Source organism: Rattus norvegicus, chromosome 2, assembly GCF_021556685.1.
Source record: "Rattus norvegicus strain SHRSP/BbbUtx chromosome 2, alternate assembly SHRSP_T2T, whole genome shotgun sequence".
Lineage (NCBI taxonomy): Eukaryota > Metazoa > Chordata > Mammalia > Rodentia > Muridae > Rattus > Rattus norvegicus.
Window position 1 is genome coordinate 233,612,100 of NC_141535.1, and position 25,766 is coordinate 233,637,865.

The window sequence follows — 25,766 nt, forward strand, 5'->3', positions numbered from 1 at the left end:
TCCTGGCACCTGGGTGTAGCTTGGGTTCAGCTGTAGGCTAAATTTTCAGGCTTTTTTTCCTTTTAAGAGAGACTGGTCTCTAGATGAAGTAAGTTTTACCTCTTAAATACCACCTAGTTTTTAATTACTACTGCTCTGTAGGATAGCTTGAAATTAGGGATGAGCTACCTCTAGAAGTCCTTTCATTGTAGAAGCTTGTTTTAGCTATCTTTTTTTTTTTTTTTTGCCCATATGAAGTTGAGAATTGATCTTTCAAGGTCTATAAAAATTATGTTGTAATATTGGTGGGAATGAAGGACCCCAGAGTGGGGAGACCCTCACTCAAGTCTCAGGATGACAAGACCCCCCCAAGAATTCACACAAGACACCAGAGAAGGCTGCCTCTGCTACATAAGCACCACAGAATTTGAAACAGTCCTAGTATGATCTTTGGATCATATTTAAATACTCCTAAGATGCTACATACTGCATGCAATGGTCTGAATGTTTATGGCTCTCAAATTTGTATGCTGAAATCAATCCCCACTAAGGGAGTAAGGTTAGGAAGAGAGGCCTTGAAAGGTGATTGAGTCATGAGAGAACAGCCCTTACAAGGGATCCAAGAGACCAGAGTCCTTTCATTCTACTGTAGAAGGGCACAGCAGAAAACTACTATCTATAAATAGGAAGTGGATTCTTAGCTAGACAGCTGGATTGCCTCTGACTAGATCTTGTCCTCCAAAGGGTACAGGATTATGTAAGCAATATCTGCTGAATCAACAAAACCGATGATTTACGGATCTGTCATAATGGTCCTTACAGACTAAGACATCATAAAATAATTTGAAGTAGATTGCCACATGGACTCACATATCTACTTCCAGCCTGCTTCTGGCACAGAGCTTTACCTTCTCTGCTCACTGGAGAAAACACTTTTGTTATCAACTACAAAGTTGTCAAATGCAGCTAGTTTCTGTCCTTGTTACACTCCGTTCTCTGTTCCTCAGGGTAAGAGCCATAAGTAGTTGAACATTAAGGTCACTAATGTCATTAGTATACAACCATCAACTCTTCAATAGGTGTCTAACAGATAAACAAGAGGTTGTAACGATCCCTAGCGGGAAATGTTTCTTGAGGGACAGAGAAATGGCTCAGTGAGAGTTCTTGATGCCCAGTCTGATCACCAGGCCTCATGTAGTGGATGGAGAGAGATGACTCCGACAAGTAGTCCTCTGACCTGACAGACTCTGAAGTTCATATGTGTTCACACAGCACACATTTGTACATAGACACATAAATAATTAAAACATATTTTCTATAATAGATGAGGTTTACTTTTTCTTTTTCTTTTTCTTTTTTTTTTTTTTTGGTTCTTTTTTTCAGAGCTGGGGACCGAACCCAGGGCCTTGTGCTTCCTAGGCAAGCGCTCTACCACTGAGCTAAGTCCCCAACCCCAAGGTTTACTTTTTCTTATTTCTTTTTTTTTTTACACTTTTCATTAGATATATTTCTTTACTTACATTTCAAATGTTATTCCCCTTGGTGATTTCCTGTCCATAGCCTTTCCTGTCCCCCTCTCTTTCCCTCCCCTTCCCCATACGGGTATTCCCCCATACCTCCCCCTTACTGCCCCCTCCCCCAATATTCCTCTGTACTGGAGGTCCAACCTTGGCAGGACCAAGGGCTTCCCCTTCCACTGGTGCCCCAACAAGGCTATTCTCTGCTACATATGCAGTCGGAGCCCTGGGTCAGTCCATTTTTTTTTTTTTTTTTGGTTCTTTTTTTTTTTTTTTTTTCGGAGCTGGGGACCGAACCCAGGGCCTTGCGCTTCCTAGGCAAGCGCTCTACCACTGAGCTAAATCCCCAGCCCGGGTCAGTCCATTTATAGTCTTTCGATAGTGGTTTAGTCCCTGGAAGCTCTGGTTGGTTGGCATTGTTGTTCTTATGGGGTTGTAAGCTCCTTCTATTCTTTCAATACTTCCTCTAATTCCCCCCAAGGTGGTAACTGTTCTCAGTTCGGTGGTTTGCTGCTAGCGTTGACCTCTGTATTGGCCATGTTCTGGATGAGGTTTACTTTTTCAAATGGGGAAATTGCTTCTTATGGTGCTGGTGTTTTTATATAACAAATAATTGATGGAAAGCACTCAATATGATAAGGAAATTATATCAATCACTAAAAGTCATCTCTACCTTCTTTAATAAGCTGCAAATGCTATCAATCTTACAGTGTATATTCTTCTACATCTTTGTGTTTTATTACTGATTTGTAAGATATTTTATCGAAGGACAATTTTACATATACTCTGAAAGGAATCAAGCTTAACCAACACATCCAAACTTGTTAATAGGTAACAGCTTTATTCTTTAGGAAGAGTTTAGAGAGTAGATAGAAAATTGACTTGTATTTCAGGCAAATTACAACTTTTACCAACAAAAATGTCCCCTCCATAAAAATATACAAAATAACATTATTTTATTATTAAGGAAGAAGAACTGAACATGTGCAGGCAGGACTACTACACTTGACAAGAGAGTCCGAATGACATTTCCCATTGTTCATCCAAGCAAAGAGGATCATTTTATCAGTAACATACCTATCTGGCATGTGGCATGTTGCCTAGGATGCTGCCTTGGTTTTTTACAAAGGGGGCTCAAAGAATATTTTACCTAGACCATGAGGCTTGGCTCCATGAAAAAATGTTGTGCCTGTGATGTGGCCATGACACTCACAAGCTCAAAGCACCTGCCAACATAGAGTTCATGCAAGACTGGGTTCAAAGATGTTCAGGTGGAGGAGGGGCTCCTGGAGCCAGCCCTGTTCTGGAAACCATTGGCAGTTGAGAGATGGTGGAGAAAAAGTCATTGTCTTCAGACCTGTGGCCAATGCTGAGTTACTCATGCTTCTGTGGGAATTTTCCTGTTTTTGGTCACTTAAGTGTCCCTGGTCAAACCCAGAGGGACATAAAGCAGAACCAAAGTCAAAAAAAGAGACATGAAAGTGGGAAGTACACTGGAGGGGTGATAGGAAGACAAGAGAGGGTGGAGGGATGACTATGAGCAAAATACACTGTATAATTGTATGAAATTGTCAAAGAACAAAGCGTTTAAGCTGCAAGAAATAAAAAAAAAAAAACCACAAAGACATTGACCAAAGTGCTCTCACATGACAAACTTAGCTGTGCCTTCCTCTTGACAGTGTCCATGCTTGGGAAGTACTACTGCACTGTAGGTAGTTGATCTGAAACCAGAAAGTGATTACTCTGCATTGTGGGTGTCCTTGGGAGTGGTGAGAGCAGATGGTAAGTGGTCTGTATGGTCACGCAGACAGAGAATGTCACACATTGGTACTGATATAATTAGTATTAATATACCTTAAAATATTCAGAATAAAAACAACATATCCAAAAATAAGACAGACAGAAAGAGAGAGAGAGAGAGAGAGAGAGAGAGAGAGAGAGAGAGAGAGAGAGAGAGACTTATGATTTGATTAGAGACAGGACCGATGTGTGAGTGAAGCTTCTAGGTGACGGTGTCAAGCTCTACCTGAATAGAGTTTGTAGCACTGAGGGAAAGAGTCTTTGGACAAGGTTCTAGAAAGGACAACTCTGCTGAGTCAGACACAAAGCTGCTTTTGTTTCCGTTCAGGCTGGACTCAGATCACAGTCATTGCTGCCCACGAGAATGACAGTTACGTCCCAGAGTTTATCATAACAATTTCCTGCTGCAAATATGGGATGACACTTGTAGTACAAGTGTTCAAACAAGCTATTTCTAATTCAGGTCAAGACCATTAGGACTGCTGAGACATCCAGTCTATCGGACTGGACAGCCACTGGATCCTTGGTCTTTCTATTAGGGAATATGATTGTGGGGCTGCCTCAAGGTCAATGTCTTGCTAATCACAATGTGCCCAAATGTCATTACTCTATGACACCAAAAGATTGCCAATGTGAAGCTGTCAGTGGCTTTCCTCAGCCTCTCGGGAATTTTATTTATACTCAGTAGTTTAGAAAAAGGACTATAACATCCTCATCTCTCAAGAAAAACATGACATCAGTAATTTTGTAAGCTTAAAAACCGAAACTTGTTTTTCATTTGCCCATAAATTCTACAAGACTGATAAATATTCAAGCATGCAGGTAATTGTGGGTTATCTAATACAAACATATTTTACCGGTCTAAAGAAAACAACCTATTTCCCAACATTTGGATCTGTTTTTAAGAAACTTGGGTCTGCTTTCACTTTCGGTAATATTATATCCTCCCACTTCCAAAGCATACCCTGTTTCACTTGATGGAATGTTGTTTTTCTCTTCTCCTATCTTTCAGTGCAGAGTGGAGGAACAGTGGTTTCATTCAAGTGCATTTCCAAATCTGGATTCCATGAAGTTGCTTGTGCTTCTAGCTCTTGGACACCACCAAGTCTTTACTCACCCTCTCTCTGAATCACTTTCCTCCTTCGACAGATAGGATAGTGAGTAACTCATGAAGCCGTTCTATGAGCTTTATCACTACTATACAAATGTAGCCAAAAAAACAATTCACATATACACTCACTGTATATGATTATTTACTGGGTGAACAGAGGAACTTCTGTGAAGTGGTAAATGGTATATGATTTAGAATAAGTCATTTTCAGGTATTTTCCCTTAAAATTGTCCTCTGTGGCTTAAATTGCTTTCAATTGTATTTTTATCAGTTTTTGCTTAAACATACAAAACAATGGATTTGTTTAATATTTTATTGTTTTTGTTTTTATTTATTTTTTATTGTATATTTTTATTTACCTTTCAAATATTATTCCCTTTTCCAGTTTCCTGTCCATAAGCCCCCTATCCTACCCTCCTCCCCCTTCTTCTTTAAGGGTGTTCCCCCCCTCAACAACAACTACCCCCTGCCTTTCTGCCCTGACATTCCCCTATTCTGGGGGGTCCAGCCTTGGCAGGACCAAGGGCTTCTCCTTTCATTGATGTCCAACAAGGCCCTTCTCTGATACATATGCAGCTGGAGCCATGGGTCTGACCATGTATACTCTTTTGTTAGTGGTCTAGTCCCAGGGAGCTCTGGTTGGTTGGTATTATGGTTCTTATGGGGTTGTGAGCACAGTCAGCTCCTTCAATCCTTTCTCTAACTCCTCCAGTGGGGAGCCCTTTCCCAGTTCATTGCTTTGCTGCTAGCATTTACCTGTGTATTTTTCATGCTCTGACTGAGACTCTCAGTAGACAGCTATATCAGACTCCTGTTAGTATGCACTTCTTGGCTTCATTAATATTTTCTAGTTTTGGTGGCTGTATATATAAGGGTTGGATCCCCAGGTAGGGCATGCTCTGAATGGCCATTCCTTCAGTCTCTGCTGCAAACTTTGTCTCCATATTTCCTCCTATGAATATTTTTGTTCTTCCTTTTAATAAGGAATGAAACATCTGCAATTTGGTCATGCTTCTTCTTGAGCTTCATGTGTTCTGTGGATTGTATTGGGTAATTTGAGCTTTTGGGCTAATATCCACTTAACAGTGAGTGCATAGCATGTGTTTTTTGTGATTGGTTTACCTCACTCAGGATAATACTTCCTAGTTCCAACCATTTGGCTATGGATTTCATGAAGTCATTGTTTTTCATAGCTGAGTAGTACCCCATTTTGTAGATGTAGCATATTTTCTGTATCCTGAAAAGCTCTCAGGGAGAACTTTCCCTTGGGATGGAGATCCTCTAACTCCAAAGACCAGACCGAGACACCACAGGATGCAATCAGCAAGAGGATTTGGTTTATTGTCGGGATACACAGGCACAGGCACCTGCGGGCGTTTCAGTCACTGGGGGGACTGGCGCGCCCCACGGAACCAAGGATGGGCTTTTATAGGATTTTGGGGAGCAGAAGCAAGCATACAGAAGCAGATGCATGGTTACAGGGATATAATTGGTGGATTCTAATATGGCAAGGGTTTAGCCCGGGGGCAAGTTTCCTAGCTACCTTCCTGAAACATAACGGCTGACTCGGCCCCCCAAGGGTTCAGCCCGGGGGCAAGTTTCTTAGCTGCCTTCTTGGAACATAACGACTGACTCGGCCCCCCACCAGGGTGTGGGACCTCTCCCGGGGCTTTTCTCATTGTCAGGTGCTCAACTGCAGTCGTCCTGTTGCCAGGCCTTCAACCAAACACATCTTGCTTGGCAGCCGCTGTGTACTCAGTGTTCTAACCTTTCCCTGAACCAGTCGTCATCTTAAGTACAGCCTTGCAAAATGGCGTTACTGCTGCTAAGCTGGGGTCTTTCAGTGGGGAGACATCTCTGGTATGCCAAAGGGGAATGGTTGTGGAGGGTCCTGCCCTTACTGTGGTTGGGACACTTTGTGAATAGGGTGTTTACTCAGGAGATTCTTGTGGTTGCTTCCTGGCCTCAGACATATCTGGAAGTCCCAGTCACCTGATGTTTTCTGAGGTAGTTTTGTTTGCATGGTTCCCAAATTCCACACTTGTGTCTTACACTGTCTGCAGACATTGGTTGCCAGGGTAGACCAAGGGCAGTGCTCAATGTGGGAAAGCTATGTGACTGCTGGAGGAGCAGAGAAGGCTCACTGAAGAGTGGGAGAAAATTCTCCTGGCAGAATGCATGTGTACGTGGGACTTTCCCCTCCTCCACTTAGAGAACTTCTTCCTTCGTTTCATGCTTCAGCCTACTGTGTTTCCTTTCTAATCTCCCTTTTTAATTTTTTAAAATCCCTTTCTCCTTCTAAGAGTTTTTAGAATGACTTCCACAGTCACAGAATGGATAACTCAAATTAAATTTCTTCCCATTCTTCTGAGAATCATGAGCACAGTCCCACCTCTTTTGAAACCAAGCTGCACCATTATCTGCCTTTTGCTGCTATGACGTAATTTGCAAGTCTCTGAGGTTAAATGCTTTCTACAATGTAGCAGAAGCATGGGGTAAGTGAAAGCCGTTAATACAAAAATGATCAGCCTACCATAAGTGTTTCAAATGCATGGTATACATTGTTCATAATGTGATAGAATCCTCTGCTGAATTCCCCTAAGAGGGGCATGCATTTGAAGACTCTCAGCTGTCACCCAGGCTTCCAATGATGAGGGCATCAACTCTGCAGCTGAACCTTTCGAGTTACCGTACCTCACAAAGGAGATGGCATAGTCATGGGGATCATTCCTTTTATGGAACACAGAGACACAAAGACACTTTCTGTATCATTATTTTTCTGGTGGTGGCATTAAACCCAGGGCTTTTAAGAAACCCTTCTGGCGATACACTAACTTATAGACGAGCAGTGGGTGGTATCATGTTTCTGTAGCATACTTTTGAGTGCATGCTGGTATCATGTGTGCTTGTAGAAAGAGCTCAACACTTGTACCCAGAAAATTTTGAGTCTGGCCTATTGTCTGATTTATTTTAGGTCCAAGGAAGGTTTTAAGTACCAGTCAGTGGGTAGACCAGCCTGAGAGTTAATTAGATGCCTTCAGAACTTCAAAGCACAGTTTTTGGACACTGTTCACAGCCACAGTGCCAGTGACTCCTCAACTCCATGGCCATTCCAAGCCTGAGTTCAGAGACTCACAGACCTCTGTTTCAGAATTTTAGAGCAATAGTGGCTTCCCTCAGCCTCTGAGAGAAGTAATTTACACTCAGTAGTTTAGGGGTCAGGGCTCTGACTCACTTCTTTCTAAGGAAACACACTGCAAAACAAGACTGGAAACCCCGCCCCTTTAAGCTTAGAAACCAAAAAAGTATCCCTTTTGTTTACCCTTAAAACTTTACTGACTGAGGAACATTTAAGAGATGCTGACATTGTTTGGGGAGTGTATATAATGTTAACGGAGATTATTCTAGTCCAAAAGGCAAATGAAGGAACAAAGGAGTCAGCTGATTTCCCAGCATTTGTTTAAAGGAACTCAGGTTCACTTTCACTTTCAGTGATACTTTTTCCTCTCTCCTTTCCTCTTTTTCCTTCCTTCTTCCCTCATTGCTCTTTTTTTTTTTTTTTTTGGTTCTTTTTTTCGGAGCTGGGGACCGAACCCAGGGCCTTGCGCTTCCTAGGCAAGCGCTCTACCACTGAGCTAAATCCCCAGCCCCTCCTCATTGCTCTTTCTAATTCTAACCCCTTTCTTCCCATCTTCACTCTTTCACAGTACAGAGAAATGGTCTTGAAACCATTCAGGTCCTCTTCCGAATTGTACAATCTCTTGGTAACTGCCCAGCTCAGTGGGGCTTGCAACTTCCCAAAACACTAATGCACAGACAAAAAAGGACCTAAACTAAGGTAACCACCCCGTCTTCAGTAAGGGATTTTGGAACCACACCCTCTTCAGTAAGGGATTTTGGAACCACACCCTCTTCAGTAAGCGATTTCAGAGCCACACCCTCTTCAGTAAGCCATCACCTTGGATTGTAAACACCTGTGAGAACTGTGGTGGAAAACTGCACCACTTGGCAGTTTCTACTTGAGAAATCCCTGAGCCCTTCTCTGAGGAGCAAACCCCTCACTCCCCCCATTGTGGTTGAGTCATCCTTCTAACCCAACCCATTAGGAAGTTTTTTAGTTTCACTTTCATTGTCTTAAGCGTTTCTCTATAAAAGATCTAACTCTTCACAAGTTCTCTGGAGACAATTTGGAACTTCCTAGGTTATGACAGGGTTTTTGCCACAGAGCCCGTGAAAAAGGACAGAGTGATCAGCAGCCTGACCCTGAACCTGTCAGGCATTCTTCTCTAAAGAATTTCGTTTAAGGTAAGACAGAGGCAGGGGTGGAAAAGCATTTAGTAGACTGCTGGTTGGAGGCTGAATGTGAGTGGGGGCTGGTCTGGTTGACAGAGGTAGCCTTTCCCCTAATGTCCATGGCAAAATAAAGTCTGCTTAAGAAGACTCCACACTGAAGGCATACGTGTTTTAAGGTTCATATTGCTTTTTTTTTTTAAAGATTATCTTTACTGTCTAATGAAACTCAGACAGAATCCCTGAACTTGTTTTCAGTGTCTACCAGTGTAAAAAGCGACAGTTCTCCCGTTGGTAATCTATGGAGCTATAAAATCTTTGTGTATATTATTTTGAATATATCTATATCTATACAAAATTTGCTCCTTGAGAACATCATGTATGTCATGTGGTTTTGATTGTATATATTCCCTACTCTTTTCTTCATCTCCTCCTACCCATCCCCCACTTGATTGCTACCCAGTTTCATGTCCTATTGAGTCCTTACTGCAGCTCATTCAGGTGTGGGCATAAGGCCACCTAGTGGAGTTTGGGTAACTTACCAGGGGCCATATCACTGAAGAAAAGCAACCCTATCTTTTCTAGCAGCTATTACCTGCCAAATACCACCCAAGTTATGCTTGGGGCTTCCTGAGCCTCTCACATATCTATGGTGGAATTTTGACTGCTGGATATTATGCAGGCTTTCTTATTTCTTCTTCTTTTTTTGTTTTGTTTTGTTTTGTTTTGTTTTTCAAGATAGTGTAGCCCTGACTGTCCTGGGAATCACTGTGTAGACTAAGCTGTCCTCAAACTCAAAGATCTGTGTGCCTCTGCTTCCCCAGTGCTGGGTTTAAGGCATGTGGCAACAACCATCCAGCTTTATGTGGGTTTTCTATAGGCAGCCACAGCGGCTGTGACTACATAAGTTCAAAGACTTCATGAGTTCATGTTCCAGAAGAACTGCTTCATCTCGAAGCAATGAATACACACCATGTGATATTTTTGCTATAACTACCATTGTGTACTGGAAGGAGCCAAAGCTTTGGGAGGAATCTCAACTCTAGGGCAACATAGGAAAGATATGAGCTGGAAGACTCTGTGGTAGCAGAAAGTACCATGGCACTGGGAATGTCATGGAAGTCTGCCAGGCAAGCACAGGATGCAGCTGAAGGAGCCTCAGTGAACACAGGGAACCAGCCAGGCAATAACATTAGGAATGGCCACAAAGGACTACAGCAGCCGGAATGAAATAAGTACTTAGCAGTCTGTACTGCAACCCAAGGAATGAATGAATGAATGAATGAATGAATGAATGAGTGGATGTAAGTATGAGCAATACTCCTACTTGTTGTTGATCCCCAGTTAATATCTGGCATGATGAGAGGAGACAGTCATCTGTAAGCAGATTTTACAGTGGTTAATTTATAAGCTTGAACTGTTAGAAGACGCAGAAAGAAGTGGTGAAACTACATGAAGTACGGTGGGGTTTGAGTGTACTAAGTGTCTTTCTAAAGGCAGCTTCAAATATCTGTATATTTATACATATGTACACATCTATCTTTTTACATATATCTATACATCTATGTATACATATATACACATACCTACACCCACATATTTATATACCTACACAAACATATGTATATACCTACACACACACATATATAGCTACACATGTACACACACACGTACATACATATACATCTACACACACACACTCACACACACATACACACACACATACACACACACACACACACACACACACACCCTCACACACACACACATGGGGGGGGATATTTGGTCATTTGGTGGTTCTAATCATTTTTTGAGGAATCTCCATGCTGCTTCCTACTGTGGTCCCAGCAGTTTACAATCCCACTGGCAATGCAGACGGCTCTCATTTCCATACCCTTGAAAACCCTTCTTATTTGTTTTCTTTATGCAGGATATTCTCAATGGGGTGAGATGGGACCTCAATGCGCTTTTCACCTTTATTTCCCTGGTGATTAAATCCTAAACATTTTTCCAAGTATTTATTTGCTATTCAAGTGATGATTTTGATTACAGAACAGTGAACAGTTCTTGACAGGTAGCCCCTTAATTAAGAGACCATATTGAAAAGAGTACTATCAGAGTAAGTCATGTCCACATCGTTCATCCTTTGATGGGGGCCTTCTTCCCCTTTAGATACCAGTAGAATTTCAAGCTAACATTAAGGAAGGGTACTCTACAAAACAATGGCTGTCTATTCCTCTAAGCTATCATGTAATGAAGGATAAAGAACAAGGATCTACTGAGGATAAAAAGAAGCTGAAGAGATTTGAGGATGAAGAAGGGATCCTGGATTAGGTCAGGAAGCAGAAAAAGGGCATTAGTAAAACTCTGACTTAGGAGGTATAAGGTATGCAGCCTCATTAGAGGTGTTGGTAAAAATCCTGTAAACCCAGTCAGCCACTACACTCAGGGTATGTAGGGTACTTGGATTGGACAAAGCTGGGGAAATGGTATATGCAGCCTCTAGAACCCAGTACATACCTTTTCTGGTCATCTGTGAACTTCAAATTAGTTGTCTTTAAATAGAAATAGTAGACCAATCTATAAGTCAGCCATACAGGCACCCAGAACTCTTAGAAGTACACAAGGAACACATTTCAAAGAAGGAAAATTTTAGTACGTAATATTTAGTTCATCCACCTGACTAGAAATTGTGGTCCAATTTATCTTCTTCTTAGAGACAAAAGAGCACCATGGACATGGCCTCGGAGATCCACATGTTACAACCCATGTGCCTCATTGAGAACACTGAGGCTCACCTAGTGATCAACCAGGAGGCTCTGAGGATTTTGTCTGCCATCAACCAGCCTGTGGTGGTGGTGGCAATCGTGGGCCTCTACCGCACAGGCAAATCCTACCTGATGAACAAATTGGCTGGGAAGAGAACAGGTGAGTGCCACCAGTAAAGCTATGTTGGGTACCTTCTGTTCATTCACATCACCAGCATCCTGAAAGCAGATGTGAGGAAAGTGTGTCGGAGACAGGGAGGATTAGGAAAGGATAGCACTCTCCACCAGGGGAATTTCTCCTTGTTGAGCCATTCTTACCCACATAGTATCTTTACTTTCTAACTGAAAGGCATAGTAGGCATGACGTGTTTTAGAGAAAAAACTAATATAGCAATTGAGAACATTAACTTCTTTTTTTTTTAAATTTTACTTTAGAGACTGGGTTTCTCTATAGTTCTGGCTGTTCTGGAACTTGCTGTATAGAGCACTCTGGCCTGGAACTTAGAGATTTGCCCACTTCTGCCTCCCAAATGCTGGGATTTAAAGATGTGCACCACCACCACCTGGCTAAAATCCTTAGTGATGAATTATAAAACATTTACTAGACTGTCAACATGGGAGAAACAAGTTTCTACCTTTAAGAAGTGAATATATTGATCAGCATTAGGTATTACAAATCCCCTATTCCTAGGCTAGTAGTATAATCAGTACTTGAAGTCATTTTATTCTTTCAAATATAAGTATGTTAATTTTCAACTCAGTATCAGGAGGCACCTTCATTTACTCCCCTCCCCATCACCTGCCCATTCCGCCTTGCAGGCTTCTCCCTGGGCTCCACTGTGCAGTCTCACACCAAGGGCATCTGGATGTGGTGTGTGCCTCACCCCAAGAAGGCAGGGCAAACCCTAGTTCTGCTTGACACCGAGGGCCTTGAAGATGTTGAGAAGGTAAAAAAAGTCTTTCAGATTCTACTTGTAACTTGTCAGTAGTCCCCCTTGCAGTACCCACACCACTCCTGGATTTATGCTTCTAAAAAATTAGATGAATGTGCTGTTCTTCAAGTTTGTCTAAGAGCTGAGAATCATAGACCAGCCTTTAAATGATAGCTAACAACATTTTAAGTCATTTTTCTTTCAGATCAAAATAGAATATTTTGGTTGAAACTGCTAATGACAACCTGAACTTGTCTATATGTGCTTTAAACATGGCTGACTATTCAGTGTAGTTCCATGATGAAAGTACAATGTTTTGAATTCTCAAAGAATTAATAAATAGGTTTTACTAAAAAATAATCACTTCCACAAAGGATCATCAGTAAGATTATGACAATGCAAAACTTTTAACAATATCATTGTTTATGGAGAATCATGAGTTACTACTCTGCCCAATCTGAGACAAATAAAACTCGTACTGAAAGACCTTATGGTCACTAGTGCTTAAATGGCCCTTATCATACACAACATGTCTGTGAGTGAAATCCAGCAGGCCAGTTTAGGTTGTTGTAACTGACCATCATGACTTTTTAAAAGTGAATGTCCTTCATGATCTCATATACATGGATGTACATTGTCTTATTTGAATTATAAAGCATGAATTGAAGATTCATAAAATCATTGTAGAGCTAGAAAATTATTATTTGTTAGAAATGACTTATTGTTGATGTCATAGTTGATGGGGGACAAAGGTCTTCTTTGCCCAGCTGAGTTGATGGGCAGTCTCTTAGTCACTGTTCTTCACTCACTGACCTGTAGGGAGACAACCAGAACGACTGCTGGATCTTTGCCTTGGCAGTCCTCCTCAGCAGCACCTTCGTCTACAACAGCATGGGAACCATCAACCAGCAGGCCATGGACCAGCTGCAGTATCCTTTTGCTGTGGTCTAGCATAGTCCTTAACCTAGAAAGAACAGCATCATCATTACATCAGGTAGATAAGCAGGCAAGGACCATAGTATTTTTAAGTCTCATTAACAAATCCTCTGATGTTCCTCATGTGAGTTTGCCCCACTTTCTACTACAAATTCAAATTTCTTACATCATACATTGCCATAGACAGGGTGGCACACTGCTGAGATCATCCCTCTCTGTCTCAATATCCTGCATTTGTCCAAATCCTCAACATGATTCGGAACTCACGTTCTCAGTAATCAGTGTTATCCTTATCTCTAAATGTTAGTAAGATCCTAACTTCCCAGGGAATGCTACAGGTAATATTCATCCTGCAAACTCATCAAGGGGTCTGAGATGATGATTGCTCTTTAGCCTGTACTTCCAGTGTCAGTCATCAATGTTTCTCCCATCTACAGGTCAATCATCTCTTCATCCTCTGCCATTGGAAACATGATCTCCTTTGAAGCCACTCCCCTCAAACCACACCACCTCCTTTTATCAAACCCCTAGTCCACACAGCCCTCTTTACTGAAGACTTTATTCCTTGCTGTTTGGCGGCTGATAGCCAATAGATTCTGATGTTCATTATTCTCTCCTGGTTCTTCCTCCGGGTACCGCCATCCATTCTTCTCCCTTCCCAATTACTGACTCTTAGTCACTGTCAATACCAGCAGCGTATCCATGACCTTAACCTCAGGTGTCAAACTGCATTCTTTTTTATACCCCTATGCTCAATCAGAAGCCAGATTATCTGATCCCTCAGCCACATTTCAAATGTCAATTCTTTCTCTTTAGAACCACTTGGTTCTTGACCTAGGACTTGATTATTTCGTAAGAGTTCACTTCCCTCTCTGGCTAACAGTTCCATTTACTTTGAGGACCTTGAGTGTCACAGCTCATTGCTTGCTGTACTTTTAGTCATTCTTTACTCCAAAACCCCAGGTAATATTATTCTGTCTGACGTGTTTCTGCATGCTTATATTTCAGTCACCATCAAATTTCTCTTTAAAACTGTGAAGAATTCAATTTTCTCATCTTTGTGTAGATCTTTAAGAGACGATTTCATCTCCAAATTTACAAAAGCAATTCCCCAACCTTCCCCTTTATAGCACATTCCAGCATGTTCCACAAAGTTGTTCTGCTCCAAACCTCATCTTCGTCCTTTCCTTCATATCCTAGAAAGTATTCGATCACAGATGTTTAAAACTTATGAGCATGGCTTTGTCCCTAGACCAGTCTCACTATCTTGCCTGTGTTTAACCTGATTCTAATGTTCTTCCCTGTCAGTCTCAGCTGTCAGCTGGGATTGCAACAGTGTGACCTCTTGAAATACTGTCATATCAACGTCTTCTACCTTCAAAATCCACCACTGGCTTCCTACTTAGTGGAAAACAAACTTGAAACTTCTTACTTTAGCCTTCAAACTTACATATCCTGCCTCCTATTTCCTTAGTGCTTGTGCCCTATGCAGCAGAGTTCATACTCATGTTACATACCCTCATATGTTTCTATCACAGGGGTTCTGATGACTATCTGGAATGTTATCCCAATAGAAGTTTCATTTCATTACTATGAATTGTGTTGTTAAGGCCTAGGTAACTGTTACCTGGCTAGCCTGCCAGTATAAGGAAACTTTCTCATATGTTTCTGTTGTTTGTAGGAAACTTTCGAATGCCAAGATCAATTATTTTTTCTGTTATGTTCTGTGCTCTTGGAAACCAATCATGATAGAAGTCATTAGTTTTATATAGTTATTCACAATAAGCTTGAATCTGAACCAACCACCCAGCAGCATTACCTGCACCTGTGTATCAGCTTTTAAGGTAAAAGCTGCCCCTGGAATTGACCCCAACATAAGAGAGACACCTGCCCCAGTAGAAGAAACTATTTGGAATAAGACTTAGTTTTTGAGTAGTGGTCTAGTAAAGTTTAAGTTCCCATGACCCTGGGATCTGGCATCCAACTATGTGGAAAGAGCCCGGCACGTGGGTAATTGACGTCATGGTTGGCAAGGTAAGACATAAATGTTAGACAAGGCAAGTCCCCTGCCACAATTGAATACCCCAACCAATGGGAGCAGAATAAGTATACTAAAAAGACATGTTCCCAATGAAATTCCGCTTTCCCTAAATCTTGATTGGTGAAATTTCTTGGCACAGATGTTTGTAGATTTGGGGCTTAAAAACTCTGTAGAATCTGAACTGAATGTCATGGTTCAGTTCCTGAATCTGGACTATGGCCCTGGGCAGCCAGTGCTGGGGTGTATGCCCAATCATCTATCCCTGTCTAACTGAGATCAGTGTGTGTGTGGTGTGTGAGGCAATTCCTGGACCCCAACATGTGTGTGTTGCTGCATATGAGCTGCTTGCTGAGAGCAGAAGGGTCATATTTTCTGAAACTTTAATGTCACCAAGTTGTAGGTCATTGGGCATGGGTACTGGGAACTGAACTCAGGTCTTCTGCAAGAACATTAACTGCTTCTAACCGTTGACCTATCTCTCCAGTCTCTCCACTGGGGCTTTCATGGATGGCTCCTCTAATTGGTTTAGATTTCTGCTAACAAGTACAGCAGAAGGCACATGAAGGTCTCTCAGTAACTAAACTACACCCTTATTTTCTAGCCTTTAGGCTAAGGCATTTTGCTACACCAAAATGGTAGTAAATATCTGAGATTTTGAAATAATTCACTTTGTACTGTTTTTGTTTCTGTCTCTGTCTGTTACACCGTAAAATCTATGATGGCAGCATTTTTTCATTAACTTTAAAATCTATTCCCTTTAAAATCGACAAAAACTGACTGACACAGCTAAACGAACAAACAAGAAAACCGCATTAATTTGGGGAGGCACTGATAGACTATTTATCATAAAATAATAAACTTGTTTTTATAGTTTTCTTAACTTAGCATGCCAGTTATGTGACAGAGCTGACTGATCTTATCAAGTCAAAGTCATCACCTGATCAGAGTGGGATAGACGACTCTGCTAACTTTGTGGGCTTCTTTCCAACCTTTGTGTGGGCTCTGAGAGATTTCTCCCTGGAGTTGGAAGTCAATGGAAAACTTGTCACTCCTGATGAGTACCTGGAGCATTCGCTGACCCTGAAGAAAGGTACCTGGACCTTGTGGAATGTTCTGAAACAAACAGAAAACAATTTATGAATGTCATTTCTGCCTGGTTAGCAAAGGTCTTGATTTTTTAGTTGTGTTATCCTAACTGGTGTTATAGGAAATGAAAACACAACTTAGTGGAGTCACTTGGGTTCTATTTGAAATTTCACAAGCTACATCTTCTTAGAGAAAGGATGTTTTCTTTCCCATTCCTTTAAGTTTGTGTCGCTCATTCTTCATTGGGTCTTCTACAGCTTACGTAGGCTTTGTGAAGTTATGGAACTGGCAGTGTCATATATAGAAATAATTCATTCGAAGTTCACTACATCTAATTCTAATTCTGGCAGGAGCTGATAAGAAAACTAAAAGCTTTAATGAGCCTCGACTGTGCATCAGGAAATTCTTTCCGAAGAGGAAGTGTTTCATCTTTGACAGACCTGCTCTGAGGAAGCAACTCTGCAAACTGGAGACTCTGGGGGAGGAGGAGCTGTGTAGTGAGTTTGTAGAACAAGTTGCAGAATTCACCTCGTATATCTTCAGTTACTCTGCTGTCAAAACTCTGTCTGGTGGCATCATAGTCAATGGGCCACGTAAGTCATCCCTTTTATGTCTCACATTGATTTTCCTTCTTTTCACTGTAGAGGATACTCAGGGAGCCACTTCCAACCAGACCAAACGTCATTAGTTGATGTCATTGAACATGTATTACATGCATCACATGGTGGAATTTCCTGGCGACTTAAAGGCATTTCTCACCATTTCACATCTGTAATAGCAAAAGACAAAAGGGGGAAATAACTAGAACCTAATTCAACCCTAAAAACCTTTACCATAGCTTGTGGTTTCCCCATACAAAAAGAATTAATAAAAGTTTATGAAGCTTGCCACTAAGGGCTGCAACTTTCATGTATGAATAAAATGTTTGGTAATGACTTTGAAGAGCCAATTATTGAGTATAATGAGGGGTAAACAGACATGCTTTTTCTCCTCCTTCCAGCACAACACATCCAAAAGACACTTTAAAAGGAAACAACCAACCAACCAAACCCCCAAACTCATACAGATAAATAACAATTCACATAATTAATTAAAAATACGGGGCTGCTACTTGGGAGTCAGGGGTCTAAGCCAGTTGGGCTTAAGTTCCTGGGGGCAGAAAGCAGGGTGTTTTGTGAAGCTGATGGATAAGGAGAAGATGGGAGTGGGTAGGAGTCACCCAGAGGGAGAGAGGGTAAAAGCTAATGTCCAAATGTAACAGAAGAAGGCACAGATTAGAGAACAACTTTCCAACTTCAAGAAAGTAAGAGTCAGCTGACTGAAAGATGAGAGTGGACACGAGAGTGCCCCCATTGAAGAAGTGTGGGAGGATGGTACCCTGGAAGGACAGGGACATGACTTCAGTACATCATTGTTGTTCTAAGCTCCATGGAGGATCTGGAAGGCAGGGATTCTGGGGTAAACAAGGCAATACTTTCTAGTCTACATGCATAGTTCTCTTGAGTGTTCTGCATGCAACATGTTGTGGTGCCTCAAAGGGCAGAACAGATACCTGGAGTGTGATTGTTTTTAATCCATCAGCAAAGCTCTGAGAAACCCTAGATGATTTCCTGATCAATGTATAGCTTTGTGGGAGAGCGTCTGGGTTGATCCATTTTATGGACCAGAGAAAGGACTAGAAGGAAACACCATTTTCAAAAGCAATAAAGTCAGCATAAATGGCAAAGCTGTCACTCTGGCTTTTTTTTTTCTTTCTCTTTTTAATCAATTAAGAGTGAAAGGACAAATGAATTTGAGGAAAGAAAGAAAATGGGGAGAGAGGAAGGAGGAATAGTAACAGAACCGAATTTATCACCATAGTTCTTCTTCCCCAGTACTAGAACCCACGGAGTCCAGTATCTATCTTTCAAACATGAAGAACCAAAAAACAAACAAACGAACAATCAAACAAATACAGGATTTAATACCATTATGGTTAATAAACTATTATATTGCTGCATTTTTTAGCGAATTCTAAAAACTGTATGTAGAGTGATCTCTCTACCAACTGACAGCTGTTCTCTTTACTTGGTCTTTTGTAGGTCTAAAGAGCCTGGTGCAGACCTATGTTGGTGCCATCAGCAGTGGGTCTCTCCCCTGCATGGAGAGTGCAGTCCTGACTTTGGCCCAGATAGAGAACTCAGCTGCAGTACAAAAGGCCATCACCCACTATGAAGAACAGATGAATCAGAAAATCCAGATGCCCACAGAAACCCTCCAGGAGCTGCTAGACCTGCACAGGCTGATTGAGAGGGAGGCCATTGAGATCTTCCTAAAGAATTCTTTCAAGGATGTAGACCAGAAGTTCCAGACAGAATTAGGGGTAGGTGTGGTATCCAAAATCATAAGACAGAGAAAAACATGGGCCCTTGGAGGGATGGGTATTTTTCTTAGTCTTCAAGGCACTGACACTCAATGATACACACATATTTACAGTGATTATTGAAAGATTAGATTCTTCTGGGAGCCACGTTCTCAGCCATTGAGGGAATTGCACAAGTGCATTTACAAAGGATCATTTATTTGCCTTTTCATAATGCATATTTTTATTCTTAGAGAGTTTTATATTTAACCTAATGTAGTGTTTATTCTTTTTTTTTTTTATAAAAATAAGGTTTTGAGGGCTGGATGTCTATGAGGCTGCAGCTAAAGTGTCTTTTCTTCTTTCTTTCCTCCCTCCCTCCCTCCCTCCCTCCCTTCCTTCCTTCCTTCCTTCCTTCCTTCCTTCCTTCCTTCCTTTCTTTTATATGAGTACACTGTTGCTGTTTTCAGACACACTAGAAGAGAGCATAGGATCACATTACAGATGGTTGTGAGCCACCGTGTAGTTGCTGGGATTTGAACTCAGGGCCTCTGGAAGAGCAGTCAGCGCTCTTAACTGCTGAGCCATCTCTCCAGCCCTGTAGTTTTATTTTTAAGGAATACGTCATTGTGTTTCCCCCTGTAATGAGAAACCAATCATAAGACGTTTGGCCATTTGACCAGTGGTAATGCTTTTGGATTACAAAGGCAGGATTTTAACAAAGGACTTGTGGTTTCATTCATCAGTTCTGATAAAACAGCAAAGTCAATGTGAAGAGGAAATTGATGGCTCTCTAATCTGACGGAGATAAAAGAGCTGCCCTTTAGGAGAGATCACTCTTCTGTTATGCTTCCCAAACACTAATGTGCTCTTCACATCATCTTCAGTGCTTTCTTGGCTATATGGTGAGAAAATACAGGGGGATATTCCCATATTAAAGAGTATCACCTAGCCCATTGCTCTTTCCTGGGTATTTCCATAGAGCTCCTCACAGTCCGACAGGAGATGTCTGAGAGTGATATGGCTGCTCTATCCTTATAGACAAGGAAACCTTAGTTCACTAATCACAAGGTTATGAAACCTTGAAGAGATGAGTTCTGGAAGTCCACACAGGCCCACCTAGCTCTGAATATTCCTTCAATTGAAGACTTGAATAAAGGCTTCCCTCCTGAGAAGGGACCCCTGTGCTCTGGGAGTATCTCTGAAGCAGGAAAACAGAGATAAAGGCCTTTAGGAAATCAAATTTGAAGTGTCAGTTTCTATAGCCAGTACCTTCCCTCCTCAGGGAGATTCTCACAAGAAGATGAAGAGCCTATTTAGACATTCTCCAGTAGTCTGCTGTGTTATCTCTCACCTCTCAGTCATCCTTGTGATTTTGTCCTTACTCAGAACCTGCTGATATCAAAGCGAGATGCCTTTATTAAGAAGAACTCGGATGTATCATCAGCTCATTGTTCAGATCTGATAGAGGATATTTTTGGACCTCTGGAAGAAGAAGTAAAACAAGGGACATTTTCCAAACCAGGAGGTTACTTCCTCTTCCTTCAGATGAGACAAGAGCTAGAGAAGAAGTATAACCAGGCTCCTGGGAAGGGGCTCGAGGTAAATCAAGTAGTTGGTACCACTTTGAGGTCTTGGTGAGGAATCTCTTCCAGATGCCACTGAGAATGAGAAAGGTACAATGGTGTTGGTGGAGGGTGGCCTTGTCTCACATTCATCTAGGCAGACAGCCAGCTGTGAGAGAGCCAGCAGATTTCTCCTTGGAAGCACAACTGAATCTCTTAGAAATGTTTGTAGAATTCACTCACTCACTCAACCATTTGGTCATCTAATTGTCTAAAACAATTTCTTTGGCCTTGTGTGCTAAGAGCTTCCCAGGTTGTAAGAGACAAGGTGGTTAAAAGTAATGACAGTGGAAATAGCAGTTAGCACTTAGATTGCTCTACCTGTGTTTCAGAAATTGATTCTCTTAATTCTCACACCACCACACAAACCACACATTATTCTTAGTGCAGCTATAAAGTGAAACAGAAAATGAGGCAGAGTAAAGCAAAAGACTCACAGCTAATGAGCACTGCACCTTGAATGCAACTACAGTCAACATCATGTGGATCCATCAGATCTAAACTATTCTGCACTGGCAATAGAATTTAACAATGGGTTTGACTTTGTATTGTCTACAAATAACAATGTACTTTAAATGTCTGGATATTTCTTCTTTTACTTCTAGTCAATAAGTCAAGTAGGAAGAACTCAGTGCCTCTGTGTTGGCTCTACACCTACTTGTTCCCAAGCGTCTTCCTTTCTTCTCCACAAGAACATTAATACAGGAATGCCATCTCCGGGCTGAATCCATGCTCGAAGATAGCTGCAAGAGAGTCAGGCTCTACTTCAGATTCATAACCTGATCGCTTCTCAGCCTTTTGGCTAAGATCAAGTGCAGATTCATAACCTGAAACAAAAAGGGGGGACAAAAGGACAAAAGAATAGTGCACCAATTCCTCTTAAGATTTTGAAGGTGCACCATGACTTTTCTGATTGTACACCTTTCAAAATAATTTAGTCCCATGTATACCCCATATTTATGAGATACTGTAATTTACTCTTTTGATAAACCATGAGGTAAAGATTTAGCAAATCGTTCAAAGACATTAGAAAAACCATTGTCTATATAGGGGATGGAAATTTCAAACAAGAAAAATAGCCTGCAAAAGTAAATGAATGCATATTTCAGATATAGCAAACGTCCTGATATTCTGGAAGGTAATGGACAAAGTTGAGATAGGTCAAAAGATCACAATCCAGACACCGAACCTCTTGGATGACAATGAAAAAATGCCTGATGCTCTTTTGCCTGAACTGTAAAGTCATCTTTGAACATTTAGTAACAGTTGCATTCTCAAAGCAACTTGGGAAAGTTGTAGATGCGCCAGGATAAATGGCCTGGAGCAGTAGTTTAAGCAGAGGCAAGTCTAGGGCTCTGAGATTTAGATGCAAAGATGACAAACAAAAAGCTGATGTTACATTTTGGAAGCTAAAACAGACATGATCAGCTCATAAGAGCTTTGTGAAGCAGATAAGAAAAGAGATCAAAGATACCAACTTGTTGAAAAGAGTTATGAGATACTAAAAGATGGGATTGGGAAATGATAGGATTTGGGTTGGGGCATTCTCTAAGTCAGTTTTAGGTCCATTAAACTTAGGAAGCTATTTGGATTGCTACATAGCAGCTCAATTAATGGTTGAAATCAATTAACATCAGTGTCAATTAACAGACACATTGGCTTGTCTTCAACTTATTCTATGCTAATAGGCAGAAGCGGTGCTGAAAAAGTACTTTGAGTCCAAGGAAGACATTGTTGAAACACTTCTAAAGACGGATCAGTCACTCACGGAGGCAGCAAAGGAGATTGAAGGTGAGAACTACTGAAGACACTACAGATGGTGGAAGCTCTTGACACATTTAGCAATATTGTTCCTTATGGAATCTTCAATTGTGGGGAAGAATGGCAAGGATCATTCATGCTGTTCTTTTGTTAACTGACATGCACAGTTATCTGTTATTAATTGGTTATTCCATACAAAAGTTGCCACAAGAAATTCTATGGAAGATAAGATAATTTTTTTAAAGGAGATAAAAAAATCAAAGGAAACTGATACAGTTTAATCTTTGTATTCTTTGCTTCTTTTCGTCAGTGGAACGGATTAAGGCTGAAACTGCTGAAGCTGCAAACAGAGAGTTAGCAGAGAAGCAGGAGAAGTTTGAGCTGATGATGCAGCAGAAGGAAGAGAGTTACCAGGAGCACGTGAGACAGCTGACTGAGAAGATGAAGGAGGAACAGAAAAAGTTAATAGAAGAACAGGACAACATCATAGCTCTTAAACTTCGGGTAATATACCATCTCATCTGAGTACATTCCTGTGCCCCAATCAAAAATAAGAGTATCAGAGAGCTGGAAAAACATCTTAGTAGTTAAGAGCATTAATCTCTCTTGCAGAGGACCCAGGTCTTGTTCTCAGCATCCTCACAGTAGTTCCCAACACTCTATAATTCTTTTTCCAGGGAATCGGTCCTTCTCTGGCCTCTTGCAGGCACTGCATATATGTAGTAAATTTACATACGCCACAGGCAAAACACTCATCACTTAAAATAACATAAATAAATGTAAAAATCAAGCAAGAAAACCAAAATGCAATTTGATCAAAAGGCTGTGGCATGAGGATGACTAGTTCAAAGTCAGCCTGGATTATGAAGTAAGACCTTCAGAATTAAGACTCCTGCAGGACAGTAAATGGTCCAGATACTCTTGGTACACTTTCTTCTCATCACTGCTTAACTCCAGCCCTGTCTAATGAGTAAGAGCTGTTTATGGCTGGATGAAACTCATTATTAGTCTGTCCACAGACAGTGTGTAGGAATTGCTTAAGTATCTCCTACTTATTTCCATTTAATAATTCTAGACTGTTGTGTGTGTGTGTGTGTGTGTGTGTGTATGCTAGATGGGGACATTGTAATTTCATTAAATGTAAGGTAATTAACACAATGCACAGCTTATTTTCTCAATGAATGGAACCCAACTAGTATGACCTTCTCTCGGGGAGCATCCCTAACCATCTACCCACTGAAGCTCAGGGGTTCAGTACCAGAATCGCAGTACTCTGCATTCCTCTACAGTCGTGCTGAGTCTCCATGGTGGTCCAGAGTCTCCTGTGAGGACTGCAGACCCCAGTTGCTTCAATATCTTTCTGTCCCCTGTTTCTGTCACTAACATGTTGGGCGTATATTAAATCCCTTGATTGAACATGATTTTGATTCATGCCGTGACCTTCCATTTTGTTTGAGCCCATCTTTATCACCTTCTTCCATGTGTTGAGAGTTCACACCACACAGCTCACAGATGAGGCGAGAAAGAACATGCAAAGCTGGTGCTGAGTTTATAGAGAATTGTGCTTTCTATGAGTCAAAGGACATAAGACCTGGACCTCAGGGTTGTAAGCTGCTGGTGTTTAGGACTGTTGGGCTACATTTCTAAAGCTGGAGAGAGCAAAGGAAAAAGCTTTTGTAGGAGTCAAGAGAGAGGCAGAGACAGAGACACACAGAGACAGAGTGCAGGAGAATTTTAAAGGCGGAAAAGGCTTCAAGAAAAACACCAGAGTCCTCCAGGGCTTAGTGTAGCTGTGAATGGAGAGTCTATGAGACACTAGGGCGTGTGGAACCCTACCTGAGTTTACCATTTCTGTTTTAGGAACAGGAAAAATTTCTCAGGGAAGGATACGAGAACGAGAGCAAGAAACTTCTTCGAGAGATTGAGAACATGAAGAGACGACAATCACCTGGGAAATGCACCATACTCTAAAGGTCCGAGGCCCAAACCTCTCTGCCAAACTCTTCATCACAGAATATGTGGACTGACACCTTTAGGCTTTGAAACAGCTGTTATGATACTACGTTCATTTTAGCTCAAAAATCAATCACATGCAAATCCAGTTTGGGGTCACCGTCTGACCACTGGGCAGCATCAGAAGAAGTTCGCCCAGCCACATATGTTCCTCCTCTATAATCTTAAGTTTTCCTCTTTCCTACAGTACAACTTCTGCAATTACAGAGCAGGCAACTTTTAATTAACTTACAAAACAAACTCCCTTTCTCTGAGGACCTTGACATTTTGCTACAGTCCTTCAAAACCTAAATCCCATCTCCATTTTCCCTGTGATCTTTCTCCCTACTATGGCAGTGTGTCTTGAACTTTCTCAGGACAAATGTCTTGCAAGAGCACGAGTTAATAAAATTGATTAGCCTACCATAGTTGTTTCTGAACGTGTGTTATTATTTGTGGTTCATTAAGGAAATAAAAAATACCCTAATAAACTATAAAGTTATTTATTTTGTATCTTTAGGTAGTATCCAGGACTCTAAGTCCGGGTGTTAGATTGCCTTCTCTTTATTTCATAGGAATAGTGCCATCAACCAAGGATGACGTTGAAGTCATGGCTCTCATCACAGAAACACAGAAACAAAAACACCTTTTGTGTGTACGTTTTTGGCTGGTGCTCATATTAAACCCCGGGCTGAGACAATGCATTTTGATTAAACATTAACTCACTGAATAACCACCATAGACACAACATTCCCTTGATACAGGCTTGAATCCTAGGTGTTAGCACTATGTGTGCTCATAGAAATGACTCAGCATCTACAGCTAGGGGGTCAGGAATCCTGTGTGTTTCTGTGTCAGATCAGATGCAGGTTTCAGGATGCTACTTAGTAGTAAACAGAAGAGTTGACTACTTAGCACTGGAAAGCACATCTTGGAAACAGAACCTCAGTTAATAAGGGTTCACGAGTTAGTTGATCAGTACTGCAGGGCTGGTGATGTAGCTCAAACATTCTCTTGGGAACAAGAGCAAGCAGGTCTAGAAACCCCAGGGAGCTATTCAAGAGACACCCTATATGCACAAGCTTAGCCATTCCTTTCAGGCAGTATGCCCTTAAATATACCCATCTCTTCTGTTTCACCATAACCCACACCACCCACTCTCTGATGTTATGGTTCAGAGCATCAGTCCTAGCATCTGTGTATTGTGGGATGCATTTAACAGATTTGAAGGGGACCTCAGCAGCCAGACCTGCTTAGCTTGCAAAGGGAGTGAGAAGGAACAACAGCACTGGTCCCATCTGGAGTGCAAGGAGATAGAAGGGAACATGAATATCAATGCACCTTCATGCTTTTCTCCATGGAATTCCCCCCTGCCAATTTGTACCACTCTAATATGTCCGTGTGAAGTCTGGCAGAAATGCTACAAAAGGTTGAGCCATTTCTTAGTTGTGTGCTTTTCTGTAATGAATAATCACACCTTTAAAGTCAGAGGGTAGAGCTAGAAGTATACAGTACCAGAGAATTTGAAAGAACAATAGGCAGGAATTAAGCCCAATTGTCTTTCCTCTCTGAATCCCCAGGTTGATC

At 41.4% G+C, this 25,766-nt stretch overlaps 1 protein-coding gene across 1 annotated transcript; it reads left to right on the forward strand.

Annotated features, from left to right (window-relative positions):
• Positions 1 to 8,556: 8,556 nt before the first annotated feature.
• Positions 8,557 to 24,606, forward strand: Gbp2 (guanylate binding protein 2). The gene is given in 11 exon segments (NM_133624.2): positions 8,557 to 8,712; positions 11,415 to 11,625; positions 12,285 to 12,412; positions 13,217 to 13,326; positions 16,268 to 16,464; positions 16,811 to 17,053; positions 18,542 to 18,822; positions 20,191 to 20,403; positions 22,115 to 22,217; positions 22,498 to 22,691; positions 24,048 to 24,606. Coding segments are annotated over 10 exon segments (1,776 nt in total). The 5' UTR covers positions 8,557 to 8,712; positions 11,415 to 11,429; the 3' UTR covers positions 24,159 to 24,606.
• Positions 24,607 to 25,766: the final 1,160 nt, after the last annotated feature.